Below are 24,815 nucleotides of genomic sequence, written 5' to 3'. Positions count from 1 at the left end.
GAAGAAAGAGTACTCAGTCCAGTAAGAACTCAGGTTTTCCTTACACAGAACTAAGATGATCCAAGGATCCTCCAGTAATCTGTGTTGTTCAATGAAAGACCCGTTTTGACCTTTAACTAAGAATGCTCTTTCTTTTCTTTTAAGAGATGTAGTAAGAGAGGGTCACTCGCAAATTAAAGAAGAGCTTCTTCCAATTTTTAAAGTCAAAGCAAATGATATTAGAGCTGTAGCTATGTCCTTAGCCTTCAAGCACAATCTCTCATTATCTTTCATCGTGCAAGCCACCTATTGGAGGTGCAAATCAGTGTGTGTGTTGTTTTACCTAAAAGAAGTAGAGACTACATTCAGTGACTGTAGTACCTTAGGCCCTTTGGCAGTTGCAGGCATGGTATTGGGGGCAGATGCATAGGAAGTGTACCTTCCTTCTTTTCTCCTCACCTTATTAGAGGTTGTCAAGTTATAAGGAAGTCTGGGGGTGCTGTGTACCTGGGTACCCTCCAGTCATAGTTTTTGATGGGTGGGTATGGGTGTTTCTTAAAATCAGTTTGCTGTAAGTATTATTTTGTTTTCTGGTTATATTGGTGATGTTACTGCGCCCTGGGCAGAGGCAAAATGTTATGCTGTATTAGAGTCCGAAGTAGTACTTCCTTTGCTTAAAGCTCCCACTCTTGTAATAGATGACCTTTTGGCTATAGTACTGGCATGCCTTTACAAAGCAAGATGAGCACCAACCATTGGCAGTATCTTCCTGCAGCAGCTCTCTTATAGGTAAGGAACAAACTAGCAATTTTACCATTTTTCTATACTCAAAGTTATTACTTAATATTTTGTGAATAGAATATGTTCTTGCATCCCACCTCCTGTCAGTGTGAGAATCAGCTATTTAATTACTGGGTATGTAGCATATAAAAAAAATTACATTTTCATAATAAAATAAGTTTTTGTACATACTTCCCCGGTAATTAAAGATTAGAGGCCCACCCATCTCCCCTCACAGGACTTAGGGCATAAACAAATTGTTGTGTCTTCGCCAAGATGTTCCTCTCCTTGATAGTGGGCGGGGCTATTCCTACACCAAAATAAAAAAGAACGCTGCCTTTTAGCTAGAAACTATAGCTGTTTAATTACTGTGTAAGTATATACAAAATGTTATTTTATTATAAAAATGTCATATTTTAAAAGTCATTTGTATTTTTCCTAACATACAAACCTGAAGTTCTGTGTATTTAAGGCCCACCTCAGCCACCCCTCATCTAACGCATGGACTGGAAGGAAGACAAAGTGGAGGGTAGACTCAGTCAGGTAGGTGGGGGGGGGCTTTGCCCTACCTTACCTTTCAAAGTGACCTACCATGTCAGTAAGTTTGAATAGCCATTTCCAGCTTGTGCTCAAAGCTAAATTGTATATTAGAACTTCAGGTGTGCATGTTAGGAAAAAAACAAATTACTTTTATGATTTATTTTTCTGTTTATTGTACTGTAGTCCTTAATTAACATTAACATGTACATACAGGTATTATGAAGTATAAGTGTTAATGTACTAACTGCTACCATACAGGTAGTCCCCGGTTATCAGAGATCCAGTTTTATGGTGCTTGTCTAGCACTGAAATCAGACTTTCGGCACCGTAATGCGCCAATTTCTGGTTATCAGTGCCGATAATGACTGATTTTCAGTTATCGGCAATTTTTGCTTATTCTCAAGCCGTCGGAACAGAAACCCTGCCAGTAACCGGGGACTGCCTACATTAGAAAGAAATGAATTCATAAGTTAAAAAATGGATCTACAGTAAGACTGTAGAAGTGATTAAAATGATAATACAGTTCCTGACTGAATCTTTCTTAAACTTTGTTGTCAGTTTCCACATGGAAATAATTTTTATAAAAATTTTAGTTTTCTGTGTACAAAAATGCATAATGAATAATTATTGTAGTGTTTTTTAATAAATTTCTTAGAAGCAAAATGTGATGTACAACGGTCGAATGATATTTTGCGGACGTTTTCAGATAGCATTACCTAGCTTAAAACTTGGGTGTGTGTTTCTGCAACATATGACTTATTAATGTTTTATATTTTAATTGTATACTTTTTAGGATTTAATTAAGTGAGGCATATTGAAATATTTATTAAATGAGGAGTGCTGAGCATAGGTAGGGTCATTGGCAAGCTATTATTTTGAGGTCGTCAATTGTGAAAGTCTACATTCCAGTATGATAGACAGTGACAGACATCATGAGCATGCTGCCTTCATGCTTTCCACTTAACATGAATTTCTCTTCAACAGTGCAGTACATAATTGCATCCTCTTTTTGTCACTAGTTGAGGGAGAGAAAGATTTGCATTTCATGGACATGATGGATACTTCAAAATGCTAAAAGCAAATCAAAATTTGCTACTAAAATAAAACACTAGAGACGAGGGGGGGTTGTGCCCACCAGCGACCACTTTGCAGAGTGGGGAAAAAAATCACAACTTGAGGGCTAACTGTAGGTAATTGATTTGAAAAAGTATCCTCATGTCTTGTACAAGCAATAGTTTTAATGGTGTGTATACTTGTACACTCACCAAATTATTACGTATACTCCGTATTGAATGTAGCAAGTTATGATATTTTCATCCAGAACATTGACACTTTCTTACTGTATTGCAGGTTTGCTAGGACTCGAGTTACTTTAATATTGCTGGGCTTCCAGTCTTATTTATTAAAATATCACATAAAGAAAAAGGGGCAGAATATAATGATGGTTTTTAATATTGCTTGTTTCAGCATACCCATCAGTTTTATTTAACCTGTCTTCTGTTTTTAGGATTTGTTGATAGAAGTCCTGTCTCTGACACTGAGGAATCGGCTGTAGCTGTGCCTCTTTTTTCATGTTCGCCTCTTCCCTTGAACTTGCCTCCTCTTCATGACCCATATCAAGCTTACTCCTTGGAAAAGGTATGGAAAAAATGCCTTTAATAATTAAAGACTGTAAAGATTTGGTATATTTACTGAAAGGAATGAAATTTGGTATATTTATAGAAAAGAATGAAATACTAATTTTCTTTGAGTTTGATGATGAATACGTACTTACTTATTTTTGTGATTTTTTATACATCGGCCAATGTAGAGTTAGTGAATGAGTAACTTTTAAGCTGATTATTTTGTTTTTAGTTCCTAACCCAAAGTTATTAATATGCATATTTTTGGGTAATTGCTATGTTATTAATTATACATAATGTTACTGTATATTAGAACATCAAGAAAAGAAATTTTGTTGTCTTTTTCCATTCAACTTTAAATTTGATGCTGGGCAATGTTGCATTTGATTTTGAAAGGAATTCAATGGAATTGCTGCAACTATTATCCCAAAATGTTAGAATATCATCTACATATCCACAGCATGTGTTTGGGTTTTATTGCATTTATTACTATAGTTTCAGAGTATTCCATGTATAGAAATTCCCCAAATGAAAATACGTTATTAGATACACATAATTAAACTAACTTTATTATTTTGTCAAGGGCCAGAGGGAAATGATGTGAATAGGGCTCTTAGTTTTCCCTTTAAAACTGTAGAACGTCCTATGGGTACTTTTGTGAATAGGGAATCTATATTATGGCTTAAAAGTTTTATGTTGTGAAGTGCTATAGTATTTGCTTCTCTGGATTTGTGACAAATATCTTCTGAATGTTTAATGTGACTGGGAGAAAAAGTGCCCAAGAAAGGGGAAAGGAGGCCAGCTAACCTTTTAGACATTTTATAATTGGAAGTCAAGAGCAGAGAGACACCCAACAATAAAATAAAAATCCGACACCTGGACAGGATTAAGACAGTGACACACACTCGGAAAATCTAACCCTTTTGCCTTTACCTACCCAAATACCCTAGGTAAAAAAAATAAAGAAAAATAACAGACTAACTGCACCAAGAATGCCATTCTTTGCTAGTGTCCCATTTATCAGTGATACAAGGTCTTATACTTAAACGTTTAATACGTGAACATTGTAGGGCCATAAAATGCCAGTTAATCTTAAAAAACCCATTAACTATAGGGCTTTTATTTATATATATAGTATAGAAAAATTGAGCCCTCTTTTGACTTCCAGTATGGTCTATTTATTTTCGTCCCAAATGTAGTTTGGGAAATTATGTTGGGGTCTCCCGTAGGCTTCTTAAAGTCCGCATTGATTGCCACAGGGGGTTGAGTTATTGAACAGGTGTCCAGTTGTCTTCTCCAGAATTATCTAACATTCAAGAACTACATACGAAAGTCCCTACGTACGAAAAATCCAGGTTACGAAAGCAAAGACGAAGATTTTTTTGCTTCTGTGTACGAAAATAATTCAGGTTGTGAAAGGGTGTATGTACTGTAAAGTCCGAGATTTGCCCGGGCCGCCGAGAACAATTTTAAAACTCGCACGCCGCCAACTCAGTAGACTCCCCACCATCCTCCCACTGTCCCATTGGTTCCTGATGCTAATCACTGCCGTAAGATCCTGCTCTCCTATTGGTCAGCATCTGTCCCATCATGCCTCTATGTAAAGGCGTTCCTTGACTATTTTGTTGTGGCAGCGTTATCATAAACACCTGGAATTCATTCGCTCACATAGATTTCGTTTGTTAAGGTAAATTCATGTTAGTGATTTCGCTTTCGTTGTACTACTGTAAGTTACTTTATCGTGTTGTGTGTGAACTTAATTACTTACGTTATTAGCCATGGGTCCCAAGAATGTTGCTGATGTTCACAGAAAGAAGAGGATGCATTCTATGGAGACGAAGATGGAGATAATTAAGTGTTAATGTTTTCTGCCATTTGTCAATGTGTTTCGTAAAGTGTAGTGTTGATGTTTTCTGCCATTTGTCAATGTGTTTCGTAAAGTGTAGTGTTAATGTTTTCTGCCATTTTTTAATGTTTCATAAAGTTAAGTGTTCATGTTTTCTGCCATTTGTCCTCCTCCTCTGTCGCCACTTTCAGACATTGCCTCACTCGAAAGGTAAGGTTCCACATTTACTACATACGTACATACATGTATGTACAGTTTTTCTTGTACCCTGTACACTAAATAAGGTTATGAAGGCCGCTTTGGAACAGATTAATTTTGTAACCTGAGGCACTACTGTAGTTCCAAAATTAAACAACCAAACTACTGCTACTCCTCTTCACCTGGCGTAACCATATTTACATCTAATACAGGTGGCCTGCGGTTAACGGCGCAATCGCTTAGTGGCGAATCGGTTTTACGACTGTCGTCAAAAATATTTATGAAAAAAATAAGGTATTTTAAGATATTTTTACAGCACAATTTTTGGTTAACAGTGCCGCTAGCACCGTTATGTCTAACGAATACATATACTATTTGTAAAAATACTGTTCAGACCATAAAGGTTATGCAAATGATATTAAAATTTTTTTATTGGCACTTATTACATAGGTATTAGGGTAGAATATATGCCTCTAACGCTTTTCTGTGCCGAAAATATAGAGTTAAATAAGTGCAAATTTAGCTGTGGATGTGTTGATTTATAAATGTTCATGCTTTTATGTTTAAAATGTGTATGAAAATGTATTTTGTATTGGGTATTTTTTATTTCTGCACATGAATACGATACAAAGGCAGCTTTTGAAACTGCCCTTCACATTATCAAAGAGGATGGTTTTTCATGTTCGTTCTTGTGAGCCGCCGCATGCCGCTCTTCTGAAAATATTGAGTTAAAAAGAGGGCAAATTTAATGATCGATGTGTTGATTTTATAAATGTTCATGCTTTTATGTTAAAATTTGTATGAAAATGTATTACGTACAAGGTATTTTTATTTCTGCACATAAATATACAAATTAAGGCAACTTTTGTAACTGCCCTGCACTTTATCAGAGAATGTTTTTTATGTTCGTTCTTGTCCGCCCCTGTTCCGAAAAATGCATTTACAAAGACTTCACATGGTTATGTTTTATTAATTTGGGAGCTAATTATAGCTCATTTTATTACAGAAACTTCAGCTTTTTAAGTTTTCATGCACTTATACTTAAAATGTATATGAAAAATGTATTACGGTACAGGGTATTTTTTAAATTTGTTATACATAAATATGATACAGTGGCAGTATGCATCACCATTTGAAGTCTTTGTAACAGCCCTTCACATGATGAAGACAATAGGTTGTTCAGTTGCATCCGAATAATAAAATTTTAATTTTATGTAATTAAATCACATTTTTATAACTGTATTCACAATTGTTGCATAAATTGATTTTAAAAGACAAAACTCATGTATACATTCGATTTTGCAACACTGGAATTTGTTTGTTTTTCCATGGGATAGAAGTACGAAATATAACAGTGCAACTCGGTCGATTTTTTGCATTGTTACTCAAGCAAAAAATTGAGGTACAACCGTACGAGCTCACGTTGCCGCTGCTACGTACATAGATGGCATAGTTACCAGAATGGCCATAAAATCCTCAGGCCCTTTATTCATGAGGGAAAAGGGTGGCACCATTTCCTTAAAAGGAATTAGGCAGCAGATATTATATTTCATTAAACAAGCCAACCCAGACTCGTTCCCCAAGGTTCACGATATTAGGGCAGTAGCTACCTCAGTCAACTATTTTCAACATATGAATTTTGATGATCTGAAAAAGTATACAGGCTGGAAATCTCCGACAGTGTTCAAATGTCACTACCTCAAGTCCTTAGAAGCTCTTAACCCTCTTACGCCGACTGGACGTATTTTACGTCACATTTTTTGTCTCCCATGTGCCGACTGGATGTATTTTACGTCTACTTACAAAAGTTTTTTTTAAAATTCGCGGAAAAATACTTATAGGCCTACCAGCCTAAAACTTTTGAATCATGCGCCTTGGGGGATGCTGGGAGTTCACGGATCAAGGTGTTGTTTTGTTTACAATCGTTACGCAGGCGCGCAAGCGCGAATTTCTTTCTTGCCGCACTAAAAAGTATCTGTGACACATCTCGGAAATTATTTCGTCACTTTGACATAATTTTTGTACCATTGTAAATTAGCCGTTACATGAAGTATTATATATGAAAATGTGCGCATTTTTATGTAGAATACAACAATAAAATACTCATGATTGTAGCTTTTATTAGTTTTGAGATATTTTCATATAAATAACTATAATTGCCAAAATTTCAACCTTCAGTCAACTTTGACTCTACCGAAATGGTCGAAAAACGCAATTGTAAACTAAAACGCTTATATTCTAGTAATATTCAATCATTTACCTTAATTTTGCAACTAATTGGAAGTCTCTAGCACAGTATTTCGATTTATGGTGAATTTATGAAAAACTTTTTCCTTACGTCCGCGCGGTAACTCTTCCGAAAAAAATCATACATGCGATTGTGGTAATGTTTGCACCATTTTAAAATTAGCCGTTATATAAAGTTTTATATATGGAAATGTGCGCAATTTCATGCACAATACAACTAAAAACAACCCATGGTTGTAGCTTTTATCAGTTTTGAGATATTTTCATATAAAAAATGATAAATGACAAATTTTCAACCTTTGGTCAACTTTGACTCTACCGAAATGGTCGAAAAACGCAATTGTAAGCTAAAACGCTTATATTCTAGTAATATTAAATCATTTACCTTCATTTTGCAACAAATTGGAAGTCTCTAGCACAATATTTCGATTTATGGCGAATTTATGAAAAAAATAACATTTTCTTTACGTCCGCGTGGTAACTCTTCCGAAAAAATCATACAGGCGATTGTGGTAATGTTTGCACCATTTTAAATTAGCCGTTACATAAAGTTTTATATATGAAAATGTGTGCAATTTCATGTAGAATACGATAAATAAATGAAGGTTGTAGCTTTTCTCATTTTTGAAATATTTGCATATAAATCATGATAAATAGAAAAAAAACCACGTTCGGTCAACTTTGACTCTACCGAAATGGTCGAAAAACGCAATTGTAAGCTAAAACTCTTACAGTCTAGTAATATTCAGTCATTTATCTTCATCTTGAAACAAATTTGAAGTCTCTAGCAAAATATTTAGATTTATGGTGAATTTAAAAAAAAATCTTTCCTTCCCTCCGCGCGCGGATTCTCCGCCACAAATCTCCGAAATACGTACGTCCCATTCTCGGAATATTTGCTCCGTTTCATATTAGGCATTTCATAGAGTTTTATATATGAAAATGTGCGCAATTTCATGTAGAATAAAACGAAAAATATTTGAAGGTTGTAGCTCTTCTTATTTCCGAAATAATTGCATATAAAAAGTATATATATAAAAAAATTCGCCATTCGGTCAACTTTAACTCTTCAGATATGGTCGAAAACTGCAATTGTAAGCTAATACTCTTACAATATAGTAATATTCAATCATTTGTCTTAATTTTGAAAGAAATTGGAAGTCTCTAGGACAATATTTAGATTTATGGTGAATTTTTGAAAAAAATATTTGTTTACGTCCGCGCATTACAAATTCATGCATTATTTTGTGATAATATTTTCTCTGTGTTGCTTTGATTGTTTTACAATGTGTTATATACCAAAATGATCGCAATTTAGTGTACATTACTACGAAAAAAAAGTAACTTGTTACCTTTAACCGTTTTGCGCACAGCGTAATTTGAATACAATTAATATGAAATTTCGTTTTTGCGCTATCATATATCGCATTATTTATATATGATAATGATAATTTTTTTCATTTCTGATGGTTGCACACTAAACTTCAGGCAATGACAAAAAAAGGAGCCAAAAATGAACTCTTAATCTTGGAAACTAAGCGCGCTGTGATTTTTTGAAAACAATATTTTTTCCACTTCCGCGCTCACTCCGAAACCCCTCCGGCACACGGGAGACAAATTTTTATTTACTGCTCCGGCGTAAGAGGGTTAAATTTCCAGCAGTGGCAGCGGGAGACACAGTTTCTCCTGATACTGCTTAACCCTTAAACGCTGACTGGACATATTTTACATCGACATTTTTTGTCTCTCGGGTGCCGACTGGACGTATTTTACATCGACATACAAAAGTTTTTAAAAATTCGCGGAAAAATACTTTTAGGCCTATCACGCGCCTTGGGGGATGCTGGGAGCTCACGGATCAAGGTGTTGTTTTGTTTACAATCGTTATGCAGGCATGCAAGCGCGAATTTCTTTCTTGCCGCACTAAAAAGTATCTGTGACACATCTCGGAAATTATTTCGTCACTTTGACATAATTTTTGTACCATTTTAAATTAGCCGTTACATGGAGTATTACATATGAAAATGTGTGCATTTTTATGTAGAATACAACAAAAAAATACTCTTGATTGTAGCTTTTATCAGTTTTGAGATATTTTCATATAAATAACGATAAGTGCCAAAATTTCAACCTTCGGTCAAATTTGACTACCGAAATGGTCGAAAAATGCAATTGTAAGCTAAAACTCTTATATTTTAGTAATATTCAATCATTTAACTTCATTTTGCAACTAATTGGAAGTCTCTAGCACAATATTTCGATTTATGGTGAATTTATGAAAAACTTTTTCCTTTCGTCCGCGCGGTAACTCTTCCGAAAAAAATCATACTTGCGATTGTGGTAATGTTTGCACCATTTTAAAATTAGCCGTTACATAAAGTTTTATATATGGAAATGTGCGCAATTTCATGCACAATACAACTAAAGACAACCCATAGTTGTAGCTTTTATCAATTTTGAAATATTTTCATATAAAAAATGATAAGTGACAAATTTTCAACCTTCGGTCAACTTTGACTCTACCAAAATGGTCGAAAAACGCAATTGTAAGCTAAAACGTTTATATTCTAGTAATATTAAATCATTTACCTTCATTTTGCAACAAATTGGAAGTCTCTAGCACAATATTTTGATTTATGGTGAATTTATGAAAAAAATAACATTTTCTTTACGTCCGCATGGTAACTTCCGAAAAAATCATACGTGCGGTTGTGGTAATGTTTGCACCATTTTAAATTAGCCATTACATAAAGTTTTATATATGAAAATGTGCGCAATTTCATGTATAATACAACAAAAAAATAATTGAAGGTTGTAGCTTTTCTCATTTTTTAAATTCTACATGATTCGCATCTCTGGATAACGCCGACAGTTCTGAAATTCTAGCTCCTGAAGCCAAGCTTAATAAAAATGTTTTTCTTAAGAGCATTATAAATGAACATGTCGTGTTATTTGTATCTGAAGCCAGCTTTAGAACCATTTAAAAACCATGACACTGACGTAGGCCTTACTGAAGGTCTAAGTCTAGCACAAGCCTTGGGAATAGACGAAAAGTAAGATTCTGTTAAGTCTATGTTAAAACCCAGTTGAAAAATCTTTTCTTCAAAGCTAACTGTTTGTCGTAATGGTACTAGCTGCTAACCCTTTTTGAAATAAGGATCTGAAAAAGGATATAGCTGAATTGATTGTCATGATTTTAATGTCTGCTTCTCTCAGGAAGGATGCCAACTTTTTAACTGCAGCATCATACTGCCTTAAAGTTGAATCTCTTTAATCTGATTCCAGGAAAAGAATATTTCGTGGATCGATATTTGCATCTCTCTTGGCCGTAAACTTCATGAAGTCCATAAAGTTAGGGTTTTGAGAATTCCTGAGGAAGCGAACACAGTCTTCATTTGTACTGACTGGGAGAGCCTGGGATTGGGAATTCGAAGAGGACGAAGACCCAATTCCAGAATCAAGGGGTACCAGTTGCTCTTCGGCCAGTCTGGAGCTACTAGAGCTACTTGACCCTTGAACGTCCTGAGTTTGTTCAGTACTTTCAGGAGAAGATTCACCGGAGGAAAGACATAAATCTTCTCCCAGTTGTTCCAATCTATGGACAGGGCGTTCGTGGCATAGGCCAGAGGGTCCAGGTTGGGAGCCACATAAACAGGGAAGTGTGGTTCGTTTGAGAGCAACAGATCTTCTTGCAGGCCTGGTACCTTCCGGAGAATCCATTGGAACGAGCTGTTGTCCAGTGACCATTCTTGATTCCAGAGGAACTGAACGGGATAGAGCATCTGCTATGACGTTTCTCACTCCGGCCAGATGGGTGGAGGAGAGGTGCCAACTGAACTTGTCCGCCAGGGAAAAGATGGCTACCATGACATGATTCAGGTGTCTTGACTTGGGAGCCTCCTGTTTATACAATGGACTACTACTGCGCTGTCCAGAACTAACTTTATGTGAGAGTTCTTTGGCGGACGTAACCTCTTCAGAGTCAGGAACACTGCGATTGCTTCCAATACATTTATGTGAAGCTGGCGGAACTGAGGTGACCATGTTCCCTGAACTTTCTTGAACTGAGAATATCCTCCCCAGCCGCTTAGTGAAGCGTCTGTGTGGATAGTGATTCCCGGAGGAGGAAACTGAAGGGGTACTGATATGGACAGGTTCTTTAACTTTGTCCAAGGGCGCAGACGATTCCGTAGAATCTGTGGTATTGATGATACCTTGTCCCTGGATCTGACATTTGCTCGTGAGCGCCAGATCCTGGTTAAGTCTTTCAGTTTGGCTTTCATCTAGATGTTTGTCACTGAGGCAAATTGGAGGGAACCCAGGATTCTTTCCTGGTTTCTCCTTGAAGCATATTTGTACTTTAGAAATTGTTTCACTGACTTCGCTATTTCTTTCCTCTTGGCTGATGGAATCGACAGAGTATGGGAGGATAGATTCCATTGAATGCCCAGCCATTGAAAGTTGGACTCCGGAGTGAGTCTTGACTTTGTCCTGTTTATCTGGAACCCCAGATATTCCAGGAATTGAATGACTTTCATTGTGGCTTGACGACATTCCTCGACTGTTGGAGCCTAAATCAACCAATCGTCGAGGTACACTACTACCATTATCCCTTGAGACCTCAGTTGTTGAACGACTACTTCCGCTAATTTCGTGAACACTCTGGGTGCTACATTCAGACCGAAAGGAACTACCTTGAAGGAGAATGCCTGGTCTCCTAGTCTGAAGCCCAGGTAAGGGCGAAAGTGTCTTGCAATAGGGATATGATAGTATGCGTCTGTAAGATCGATAGAGGTGGTGACGGCCCCACGGGGAAGTAAGGTCCGCACCTGCGAGATGGTCAGCATTTTAAACTTGTCGCAGCGAATGGCCAAGTTTAAGCGGGACAAGTCTAAGATTACCCTTCTTTTTAATGAGCCTTTCTTTGGTACGCTGAACAAGCGACCCTGAAACTTTAATCTGTTGACTCTCGCTATTGCTCCTTTCTGGAGGAGCTCCTCCGCATACTCCATCAGTTCTTTCGATGGAAGTTGAAGGAAAGGTCTGGGTGGAGGAGGGTCTCCAATCCAGCTCCAACCCAGGCCCTTCGACACAATGCTCTGTGCCCATTTGCTGAATCCCCACCGATGCCGGAAGAGAAACAGCCTCCCTCCTACCTTGGAGATCTCACTGTTGCTGGGTCGAGTGACCTCCGCGGCCTCCACGGAAGTGCTTTCCCCTGTTGAGAGACCTTCCTGATCCTCTCTGACGAAAGGATCCCCTAGCTCTACCTCCCCTGCCGAACCGGTCATAGTGCTGGAAGGCTTGACCTTCGAACACCTGGTTAAAGGCGGGGGAGACAGCGTAGGAGGTGGAAGGCTGAGCCTGAGGAGAAATCACGTAAATGGGCTGAGGTGGAGTCTTCGAGGTAGAAGGCTGGCCTGATTGTACAATCGGCACAGCTGACACAGCTTGATTGAATCTTTGAGGCTTCTTCTGATAAGGCTGGTAACGCTTCGCCTTTTTCAGCTTCTTGCCTGCTGCAGCTTGATCTTGGCGCCTCTTTGCAGTGAGGCCCCAACGATCTTTGAGGCTCTGATTGAGCCTTGTTGCCTCATTCTGGACCTCTTTGACCATAGCTTCTGGGAAGAGGTCTGCCCCCCAGATATTCGATGAAAGCAACTTATTAGGCTCATGCCGAATAGTTGCTTCCTGGAGGACATGTTTTCGGCAATTGACCCTAGCAGTCACAAACTCATACAGGTCCGATTGAAGAGCGGCTCTGAAGCATATGAAATAGCCGCTACCTCTGTCATTGCCATGGTATTCATTGACCTGGCAAGCCTAGACTTGGCCTCAAACTCAGCTTGAATGAGGCTATCAGGAAGTCTAGGCAGCTTCTCGCTGAACTGGTCCATGGCGCAGTCCGGTTTAAGCTTACCTGCCTAGAAGGTGTTAGGCAGATCCTCCCACAAGTCTCCAAGCGAAGGGAGCAACGGAGAAGTGGGATCTGCTTCCCTTAGCTGAGGTAAGGGTTCCCCTTTTAGGCCAGCTGGAATGGTTACAGTGGCGATCTTCGTTAAGAAGGGGAGAGGAGCCTCTTCTTCCATCGTAAAGATGGTAAAGGGACTCTTGAACGCCTGAATCCTGGTGTTCGAGCAGTCCATCTCCTCTAAACACCTAAGCCACTCCCTTTGAGCTTGGTCCCGGGAGTACAATACTGTCTCCCCCGGGACCTTATCCTCCCTAGTCATGGCTGCCTCCGTCAGCCTGGCATAGCCAATGAACGGCGGTTGAAGGTTCTCCGGATAGAACTCGAAGTCTTCAATCCTTCGAGTACCGCACTCTGGAATGGAGATGAGTCCATCCTGGAAAGGGGCGTATGAAGCCACTCTCCAGGGGTTGTTCATTGAGAACGGAGGCAGAGAATCATGGGGGGGAAGCTGCACCAGACCAAGACCAGGTGCCGGAGGAGTAGCTTGAGGGGCCTGGTTGAACCCAGATATAATGTTCTCCTGGGTTGAGATCCTTTCGGATAACTGGGAGAACATCTGCTCCATGCTGTCCTCAAAGAACCCACAAGTCCCCCATCTGCTGCATCATCCCAACGGAGAAGGCGTTGGGATCAAAGGCCGGAGCCGGTGCAGAGGTGGAAGGGTAACTCGGCAGGGGTACCTCCGGAGGAGGAGGAGAGACCGTTGACTCCGCCGGAGTACGGGGCCTCTCCTTTGAGGACTTGCTCTTAGAGGGCCTAGAGCCAGAAGCAGACGATTTACCCTTCTCTGCTCCGGGGTTCAAAGCCGAAGACTTACGAGACGATGACGTCGATGAAGTCTTTTTGGACGACAACGACGCCTTCGTAAGGGTTTTCTGCTCTCTGTGTCCCTTCTCTTTGGGTTTCACAGAAGCGCTAGGCGACGAGTACTGGAGCTCAGCTCCAGTAAAGCCTTGGAAGGAAGCAGTTGATATAGCGGGAGAAGAAGATCCAGAAGCGCCCAAGGGGAAGCCCTTGGGCGTCCAATGTACCTACCTCGACCAACAGGTCGTCAACACCTACCATCGGTTCAATATTCAGATCTAAAGTCGCGACTTCCGCAGAGATATCCTGGCCTGGTTCCTTCATGGATGCAGCGATCTGCTGCTGGATTGTTGTCATAGTCGGGGCTGCCTCCGCCGGGTCGACGTACCCCGTCGACTTGGCGCCGGGGAACAGCAGGACAGCCATCCTCTTTTCCAGAATGTAGGGCTGTCCCTTGGCGGCGTTCTTGCCGAAGCCGCCGACCCAAGCCCTCAGGGTAGCAAGAGTGGTCTCTCTAACAGCAGCAGCCTGTAAGAGAGGGCGTCTATTAGTTTAAGTTTAAAGTTGAGGTTCAACCTTAACCCTCTTACGCCGAAGCCCTAAAAATCAAAACCTCTCCTGTATGCCGGCGCCGGTTTGGAGTGAGAGCGGAAGCGGAAAAATTTTTTTTTTCAAAAAATCACAGCGCGCTTAGTTTTGAAGATTAAGAGTTCATTTTTGGCTCCTTTTTTTTTCATTGCCTGAAGTTTAGTATGCAATCATCAGAAATGTAAAATAATATCATTATGTAATAATGCGATATATGGTAGCAAAAAAAAAAAGAAAAAAAAAATATTCATAGATAATTGTATTCAAATCACGCTGTGCAAAAAGCAAAAAACGGGTCCAAAAGCTAACGAGTTAATTTTTTTTTCGTTGTATTGTACACTAAATTGCAATCCTTTTGATATAATAATCATAGTAAAACAATAAAAGCAACACCGGAAAAATATTATCACAAAATGATGTACGAATTCGTAACGCACGGACGTAAAAAAATGTTATTTTAAAAAATTCACCGTAATTCTAAATATTGTTCTAGAGACTTCCAATTTGTTTCAAAATTAAGACAAATGATTGAATATTATGATACTGTAAGAGTTTTAGATTAGAATTGCAGATTTCGACCATTTCGGACGAGTTAAATTTGTCTGAATGTCGAAATTTTTAGATATATATTTTTTTATATGCACATATTTAAGAGATGGAAAAAGCTACAACCTTCAATTATTTTTTATTGTATTCTTCATGAATTTGCGCACATTTTGATATATGAAACTCTATAAAAAGGCTAATATGAAAAGGAGCAAATATTAGGATAATGCGATGTACGTATTTCGGAGACTTGCGGCTGCGAATCGGCGCGTGGAGTGAAGGTAAATATATTTTTCAAAAATTCACCATAAATCACAATATTGTTTTAGAGACTTCAAATTTGTTTCAAAATGAAGAAAAATGACGGAATATTACTAGGCCGTAAGAGTTTTAGCTTACAATTGCGTTTTTCAACTATTTCGGTAGAGTCAAACTTGACCGAACGTGGTTTTTTTCTATATATCGTGATTTATATGCAAATATTTCGAAAAAAGAGAAAAGCTACAACCTTCAATAATTTTTATTTTTAGTTGTATTCTACATAAAATTGTTGCACACTTTTCATATATAAAACTTTTTATGTAACAGCTAATTTTAAATGGTGCAAACATTTCGACAATCACACAAAAAAATTCTGATTTTTTCGGAAGAGTCACCGAGCGAACGTAAGGAAAATGTTTTTTTTTTTTTCTCATAAATTCACCATAAATCGAAATATTGTGCTAGAGACTTCCAAGTCATTGCAAAATGAAGGTAAATGATTGAATATTACTAGAATATAAGAGTTTTAGCTTAAATTACAATTGCGTTTTTTTTCGACCATTTCGGTCAAGAGTCCAAAAGTTGACCGAAAGTTGAAATTTTTGCACTTAACGTTATTTATGAAAATATTTCGAAACTGATAAAAGCTACAACCATGGGTTGATTTTTGTTGTATTGTGCATGAAATTACGCACATTTCAATATATAAAACTTTATGTAACGGCAAATTTAAAAGGGTGCAAACATTAGGACAATCGCACGAAAAAATTTATCGGAAGAGTTATCGCACGAACGTGAGGAAAAAGTTTTTTCATAAATTCACCATAAATCGAAATATTGTGCTAGAGACGTCCAATTTGTTGAAAAATGAAGGCAAATGATTGAATATTACTATAATATAAGAATTTTAGCTTACAATTGCGTTTTCTCGACCATTTCTGTAGAGTCAAAGTTGACCGAAAAGGTTGAAATTTTGCACTTATCGTTATTTATATGAAAACTATTTCAAAACTCATAAAAGCTACAATCATGAGTATTGTTTGTTGTATTTTACATGAAATTGCGCACATTTTCATATATAATACTTCATGTAAAGGATAATTTAAAATGGTGCAAAAATTATGTCAAAGTGACGAAATAATTTCCGAGATGTGTCACTGATACTTTTTAGTGCGATAAGAAATAAATTTGCGCTTGCGCGCCTGCGTAGCGATTGTAAACAAAACAACGCCTTGATCCGTGAACTCCCAGCATCCCCCAAGGCGTGTGATACAAAAGTTTTCGGCTGGTAGGCCTATAAGTATTTTTCCGCGAATTTTTAAAAAAACTTTTTGAGCCGACATATGATACGTCCAATCGGCATACGGGAGACATTTTGACTCGACGTTTAATACGTCCAATCGGCGTTTAAGAGGGTTAAAACTCAAGAAAAAGAAAAACCCTAACAATTTTAAAAATTTTATACGTGGTGTTTTTTAATAGTTTTATCACAAAAAGTGCATTTTATGATGAAATTGATCAAAAATACCAGGAATTTGTGGATATTTCTCATAGAAAAATAACGTAAATGAGCAAATTTTCCACGAATAATGTGAGAGAAATCCGTGAATGTGTAAGTCCGCGAATCCGGAGAACGTGAATACGAGGGGTCCACTATATATATAATATATATATATATATATATATATATTATAATATATATATATAAGGTTAAGCATATATGAAAATATATTAATTCCGAGGTAGAGCGAATTAGATATTAAAGGACATTGTAGCTCGATATGTATATGAATCACGGAAATGTGATATGACTTATATATATATATATATATATATATATATAAATATATATATTATCTATATATATATATATATATATATTATTATATTATATATATAATATATATACATTATACACATACATACATACATACATACACATTACACACACATATATACATATATATATATATATATATATATATATATATATATATATATATATATATTTATATATATGATAATAATAATAATATTATTAATAATAATAAAAAGAGCCCATAAAAACACCAAAATATAGAGAGAGAAATACTATATTTCAAAGACTGCTGTCTCCCTCTTCAGGTAGGTGAATGAGAAAAGTTACAGAAAAGGTGGTATTTATACCAAGAGGGCCATCCACAGGTAAGCCAATTTAGGTCACTCCCACTGATAATCTTCCTTTAATCTTCTTAAGCGTCGGTTGAATGAAAACCTTGTCGATGATATCTGAGTCCCATGTTCCCTTTGAGATATTCATTACCTGCCTCTCTTTAATCAAGGCCGATTCCATCATTTGACTCTTGTACCAGCAGTTGCTGCTATAAATTATACGTGACAAATTCCAGTTTACTCTATGGTTATGTTCATTTATATGATTGAAAATTGCTGAGTTCTGTTGTCCATACCTAACTGACTGACTGTGCTGTATTAATCTCTGGGGAAGTTGAATTTTCCTGTAAATCTGATGTAAGATTGGTCACATTCCAGGCATGGGATTTCATAAATGCCTGTGTCCTTGTATGTCTTTTGTTAGACGTTAATCTGGGATTTGGCTAAGGTGTTTGGGTAAGTAAATGCAAAATGGTTAGATTTTCCGAGGGTCTGGGTCACTGTCTTAATCCTGTCCAGGTGTGGAATTTTTATTTTATTGTTGGGTGTGTCTCTGGTGTTGTCTTGAGGGGGGTCAGTAGAAAATTATGTTTGGTTTGTGAATTACTTTCTCAATTATATGGTCAGGATACCTTAAAGACGAAAGCTGCTTACAAATTAGTTCAAATTCTTTTTCCAGGAAATCTGGGGAACAAATTTGCAAGGCTCTTAAGAATAGGTTGCTGGCTACATCTATCTTGATAGGAATGTCATGATACAGAGCAAATGTAGAGAGTACATGGAATAAAGAAAACAAGAAAATAGTTGCCCTCCCTTTTATGCCTAAAATGAAACAAATCACTTCATAAATGAAAGAAAGTAAATATAAATTTGTATATACCTTTGATAATACTGTAAAAAACAAAGTATGTAAAAATAAATTGGAAGGAGAAGACAGTAATACAGATGATGTAGCGGGGGTATACATAATCAATTGCAACAATTGTGGAGACAGATATGTGGGGGAATCAGGAAAGGGAATAATGACTAGAATCCAAGAACATAGAAGGGCAGTACAACTTAACTCTCAGGGGAGTGCTATAGCTAGGCATTGTTGGGAAAATGACCATACGATGAATTTCAAAAACAGTAGGCTTATATACAAAAGCAACAAAATTAGTCACAGGAGGGTAGTAGAACGTGCACTCATCAGAGAGATGAAGGTAATAGAAGGAAACAAAGGTTTTACCTCAGAAGATCCCATAAGCCGAGCTTTGATATTAAAAGAAGCTAAGATTGACCCTGCTGACCTGGAGATTAGGTTTCCTGCCCAACAGACTTTTGGTGACAACACCCTTACCTCAAGGATTAATCCCATTGACCATCAGCTCAGGATATCAGAGCGACAAGAGGGGATTGGCAACTCTCAAGGAAACCAGAACAGCCATCACATAAATGACTGCTCAACGAGAAGTTCCAGAAGACTGCTGGGCCTTGACCCTGGCTAACATCCCAAACATCTCTTGAAAATGGGCCACAGATAGGGCCTGAAAGTACTCGAGTGTGTAGTAAAACTAAATTTAAATACTTAGAAGTAAACAAGTTACAAAGTGATTTTGCGGGTTTCTTTTTCAATCTTCAGAAGAAATCTGAAGGAAGTTTTTGTTTGGTTCATAATGTCATGATAGCTGAAGTAGTGAATGTACGAAAGTGAGAATGTTGGTTTTTTGTACAGTGGTACCTCAACATACGAAATTAATCCGTTCCGAGGCGGCCTTCGTAACCTGAGCTTTTCATATCTTGAAACGCATTTTACATGTAAATTGCCAAATGTGTTCCAAGCCCTACAAAAACACCCCAGTAAATTTTATAATAAAGCTTAATTGACCAATAAACAATGAAATACAACAATTTGGACCATTCAGTACCTAACTTAATACGTACTACTAATATGTACTAGATAGTACCTGTAAATAAAGTGTATTAGTGTACGTGTATACAAGAAATACTGTACGTACGTACAGTGGTACCTCGAGATGCGAAATTAATCTGTTTCGAGGCGGCCTTCGTATCATGAGCTTTTCGTATCTTGGACCGCATTTTACATGTAAAATTTCAACTTCTTCACCACTTTCAACTTTCTGTTTTTTAGTATCACTTGGTTCTTCCTTTTTGCTTACTACTCCTACTAAAGGCCTCTTTAAAAAATAACTATCCAAGGAAGATTGCTTCTGCCTAATTTTGACAATATTACTGAAACGACTAAGGCAAACGTCATCGAACTGTGCAAGCATACGACCTGTGTAAGCCTTTTTGGGGTGTCTCTTTTCTATGAATGATTGCACCATATGAAAAGCAGCTAGAGCATCCTTAATTTCTGCCGTTGTCATAGAGTCGTCGTCCTCCTCCTCGCCGCTGCTTGAGAACTCCTCTTGAACGACGTTATGTTGCATGGCCTCTAACTCCTTCAGGCCATCCGTCGTAAGCTCCTCTTGGTGCTCCTCGAGAAGGTCATTGATGTCGTCCTCGTCGACGACCAGCCCCATGGGCCGATTGCAACGATCTCGTCAAGATCTGGTTGCGAAACAGTTCCAGGATTGTCAACTGTTTCTGAATCTGCAGCACCAGCTTCGCCCACGTCGAATGCCTCGAAGTCTCGGGCGGATATGGCATCAAGGCCAGAGTTTCCTCCACAAGGAATTAAAGGTTCGCCTCGAAACCTTCCAAACTTGATCGATGCGTCGGATGCATATTACGATATCGAAATGCTCCTTCCAAAATTCATGCAAGTGAGGTTTGTGGTATCGGTGATGCCAAAACATCTCTTGAAAAGATGTTTCGTATACAGCTTCTTGAAGTTCAATATCACTTGCTGGTCCATGGGCTGGAGGAGAGGGTTGGTGTTAGGTGGAAGATAAAGAACCTTGATGAAGGAATACTCCGCTAGGATATCTTCCTCAAGGCCAGGAGGGTGAGCAGGGGCATTGTCCAACACCAGCAGGCATTTCAGAGGGAGGGGCTTCTCTTCCAAGAATTTCTTCACGGTCGGGCCGAAACACAGATTTACCTACTCGGTGAACAAAAACCTTGTTACTCATGCTTTCGCATTAGCCCTCCACATCGCTGGAAGCTTCACTTTAAGCATTTTATGGGCCTTAAAAACTAGAGGAGTCTCGGTATGATAGGCAAGTAGGGGCTTCACCTTACAATCCCTACCGGGTAGCTTCTTATCTTCCTGCATGATGTACGTCTGACGAGGCATTTTTTTTCCAAAAAAGGCCAGTCTCATCACAGTTGAAGACTTGCTGAGAATTGTAGCCTTTCTTGATCATCTTCTCGTCGAACGTCTTTTTAACCCTTAAATGCTGACTGGACGTATTTTACGTAGACATTTTTTGTCTCTCGGGTGCCGACTGGACATATTTTACATCGACATACAAAAGTTTTTTTAAAAATTTGCGGAAAAATACTTTTAGGCCTACCAGCCAAAAACTCTTGAATCACGTGCCTTGGGGGATGCTGGGAGTTCACGGATCAAGGTGTTGTTTTGTTTACAATCGTTACGCAGGCGCGCAAGCGCGAATTTCTTTCTTGCCGCACTAAAAAGTATCTGTGACACATCTCGGAAATTATTTCATCACTTTGACATAATATTTGTACCATTTTAAATTAGCCATTACATGGATTATTATATATAAAAATGTGTGCATTTTTAAAATACAACAAAAAAAATACTTATGATTGTAGCTTTTATCAATTTTGAGATATTTTCATATAAATAACGATAAGTGCCAAAATTTCAACCTTTGGTCAACTTTGACTCTACCGAAATGGTCGAAAAACGCAATTGTAAGCTAAAACTCTTATATTTTAGTAATATTCAATCATTTACCTTCATTTAACAACTAATTGGAAGTCTCTAGCACAATATTTTGATTTATGGTGAATTTATGAAAAACCTTTTCCTTACGTCCGCGCGGTAACTCTTCCGAAAAAAATCATACATGCGATTGTGGTAATGTTTTCACCATTTTAAAATTAGCCGTTACATAAAGTTTTATATATGGAAATGTGCACAATTTCATGCACAATACAACTAAAAACAACCCATGGTTGTAGCTTTTATCAATTTTGAAATATTTTCATATAAAAAATGATAAATGACAAATTTTCAACCTTTGGTCAACTTTGACTCTACCGAAATGGCCGAAAAACACAATTGTAAGCTAAAACGCTTATATTCTAGTAATATTCAATCATTTACCTTCATTTTGCAACAAATTGGAAGTCTCTAGCACAATATTTCGATTTATGGCGAATTTATGAAAAAAATAACATTTTCTTTACGTCCGCACGGTAACCCTTCCGAAAAAATCATACGTGCGATTGTGGTAATGTTTGCACCATTTTAAATTAGCCGTTACATAAAGTTTTATATATGAAAATGTGTGCAATTTCATGTAGAATACAACAAAAAATAATTGGAGGTTGTAGCTTTTCTCAATTTTTAAATATTTGCATATAAATCACGATAAATAGAAAAAAACCACGTTCGGTCAATTTTGACTCTACCGAAATGGTCGAAAAACGCAATTGTAAGCTAAAACTCTTACAGTCTAGTAATATTCAGTCATTTATCTTCATCTTGAAACAAATTTGAAGTCTCTAGCAAAATATTTAGATTTATGGTGAATTTTAAAATAACTTTCCTTCCCTCCGCACGCGGATTCTCCGCCACAAATCTCCGAAATGAGCAAGTCCCATTCTTGGAATATTTGCTCCATTTCATATTAGGCATTTCATAGAGTTTTATATATGAAAATGTGCGCAATTTGATGTAGAATAAAACGAAAAATATTTGAAGGTTGTAGCTTTTCTAATTTCCAAAATAATTGCATATAAATAATATATATAAAAAAATTTGATATTCGGTCAACTTTAACTCGTCAGATATGGTCGAAAACTGCAATTGGAAGCTAATACTCTTACAGTATAGTAATAATCAATCATTTGTCTTCATTTTGAAAGAAATTGGAAGTCTATAGGACAATATTTAGATTTATGGTGAATTTTTGACAAAAATATTTGTTTACGTCCGCTTGTTACGAATTCATGCATTATTTTGTGATAATATTTTCTCTGTGTTGCTTTTATCGTTTTGTGTTATATACCAAAATGATTGCAATTTAGTGTACATTACAACGAAAAAAAGTAACTTGTTACCTTTAACCGTTTTGCGCACAGCGCGATTTGAATACAATTATATATGAAATTTTGTTTTTGCGCTATCATATATTGCATTATTTATATATGATAATGATAATTTTTTTCATTTCTGATGGTTGCGTACTAAACTTCAGGCAATGACAAAAAAAGGAGCCAAAAATGAACTCTTAATCTTGGAAACTAAGCGCGCTGTGATTTTTTGAAAAAAATATTTTTTCCACTTCTGCGCTCACTCCGAAACACCTCCGGCACACGGGAGACAATTTTTATTTTACCGCTTCGGTGTTTAAGGGTTAAAGGCTTTGGCCCCTTTCGTGTCCGAGCTGGCCGCCTCCCCATGCCGCACCACCGAATGGATGCCAGTCCGTTTACGGAATTTCTCGAACCACCCATGTGAAGCCTTGAAGTCTGGGGTTGGCGTTGATGTCCCTTCTCCTCCGTCGTCTTCGGCCTGGCCAATCAAATCGCCGAAAATAGCGCTGGCCTTGTGGGAGATTGCCGTGTTGGTTATCGTATCGCCAGTGATTTCTTTGTCTTTTATCCAGACAAGAAGAAACCTTTCCATTTCATCGTTCACGTGGGTCCTCTTGCTGGACAAAATAGTGACGCCATTGGAAGGTGTAGCTACTTTGATGGCATCAATCTGCTTAAGGATGGTACCTATTGTCGACGGATTTCGGCCGTATTCCTTGGCGATCACACTCAACCGCATGCCAGCTTCATATTTTTAATGATCATCTTTATCTCCATAGAAAGCATCCTCTTCTTTCCATGAACTTCAGCAACTTTCTTGGGACCCATGACTACGTATATACTGTATGTAGTAATTAAGTTGTGTAGTATACGTATGTATTAAAGTTCTCACACAATACAATAAAGTAGTACTACAAAGAAATCACTAACAAATTTACGTTAATAAACAAAATCGTATAGAATGAACAAATTTTGCATGCGTACACAAACGATGCTGCTTCGGAGTGACCTAAGAACGCCGCTACGTAGATGCACGATGGGAGAGATGCTGACCAGTAGGAGAGCACTATCTTATGGCAGTGACTAGCATCAGGAACCAATGGGAGAGCGGGAGGATGGTGGCGAGTCTACTCAGTTGGCGGCGCGCAAGTTTTAAAATTGTTATTGGTGTTCCGGGCGAATATCGGGACTTTACAGTAACAACCTTTCGTAACCTGAACTATTTTCGTATGTAGAGCCAAAAAAATCTTTGTATTTGCTTTCGTAACTTTAATTTTTCATAAGTTGAGCCTTTCGTATGTCGAGGTACCACTGTACGTATATGGTAAATTTTTATTTTGTCATGTCTCTGATTATTAAAACATCAAGAAAAGGAATTTTGTTGTCTGTTTCCCATTCAACTTTAAATTTGATGCTGGGCACCAATGCATTTAATTATGAAAAGAATTAATTAAAATTGCTCCATTTATTATCCCAAAATGTTAGAATATCATCTACATATTTCATCCACAGCATGTTTTTGGGTTTTATTGTATTAATTACTGTAGTTTCAAAGTATTCCATGTACAGATGGGCTAAAACAGGACTTAAAGGCCTACCCATACTATGCCCAAATTTTTTGAATATAGAATGATCCCCCGAATGAAAATACGTTATTAGATACACATAATTCTACTAACTTTATTATTTTGTCTTTCACCAATGGGAAATCATCTAAATAAGGGGATAATTTTTCCCTCAAAAACTGAATAATGTCCTGTACTGGTACTTTTGTGAACAGGGAATCTACGTCAAGGCTTAAAAGGTTTATGTTGTGAAGTGGTATGTATTATGTGCTTCTCTGAATTTGTGACAAAAATCTCCGAATGTTTAATGTGACTAGGAGAAAAAGTGCCTAAAAAAAGGGAAAGGAGGCCAGTTAACCATTTAGAAATTTTGTAATTGAAAGCTCCAGCACATGAAACGTTTGGTCTGAATGGAAGGTTGTCTTTGTGAGTCTTGGGAAGGCCATAAAAGTAGGGTAGTATAGGATTAATTACTTTAAATTTCTCTAAAAGTTCAATGCTCTTTTTTTCTTGGCCAATTAATCTTACTTTCCGAA

At 37.6% G+C, this 24,815-nt stretch overlaps 1 protein-coding gene across 2 annotated transcripts in view; it reads left to right on the top strand.

Annotated features, from left to right (window-relative positions):
• Positions 1 to 24,815, top strand: part of LOC135216322 (serine/threonine-protein kinase SIK3-like) — a 1,037,686-nt gene that overhangs the window by 546,106 nt on the left and 466,765 nt on the right. For both annotated transcript variants that reach the window (XM_064251493.1, XM_064251492.1), the window contains exon 9: positions 2,807 to 2,937. In XM_064251493.1, coding sequence (XP_064107563.1) covers positions 2,807 to 2,937 — 131 coding nt within the window. The remainder of the gene's footprint in view (positions 1 to 2,806; positions 2,938 to 24,815) is intronic.

Source organism: Macrobrachium nipponense, chromosome 6 (assembly GCF_015104395.2).
Source record: "Macrobrachium nipponense isolate FS-2020 chromosome 6, ASM1510439v2, whole genome shotgun sequence".
In the NCBI taxonomy this organism is placed as follows: Eukaryota; Metazoa; Arthropoda; class Malacostraca; order Decapoda; family Palaemonidae; genus Macrobrachium; species Macrobrachium nipponense.
The sequence above is the reverse complement of the archived record's forward strand: the minus strand, read 5'-3'. Positions and strand labels throughout refer to the sequence as shown.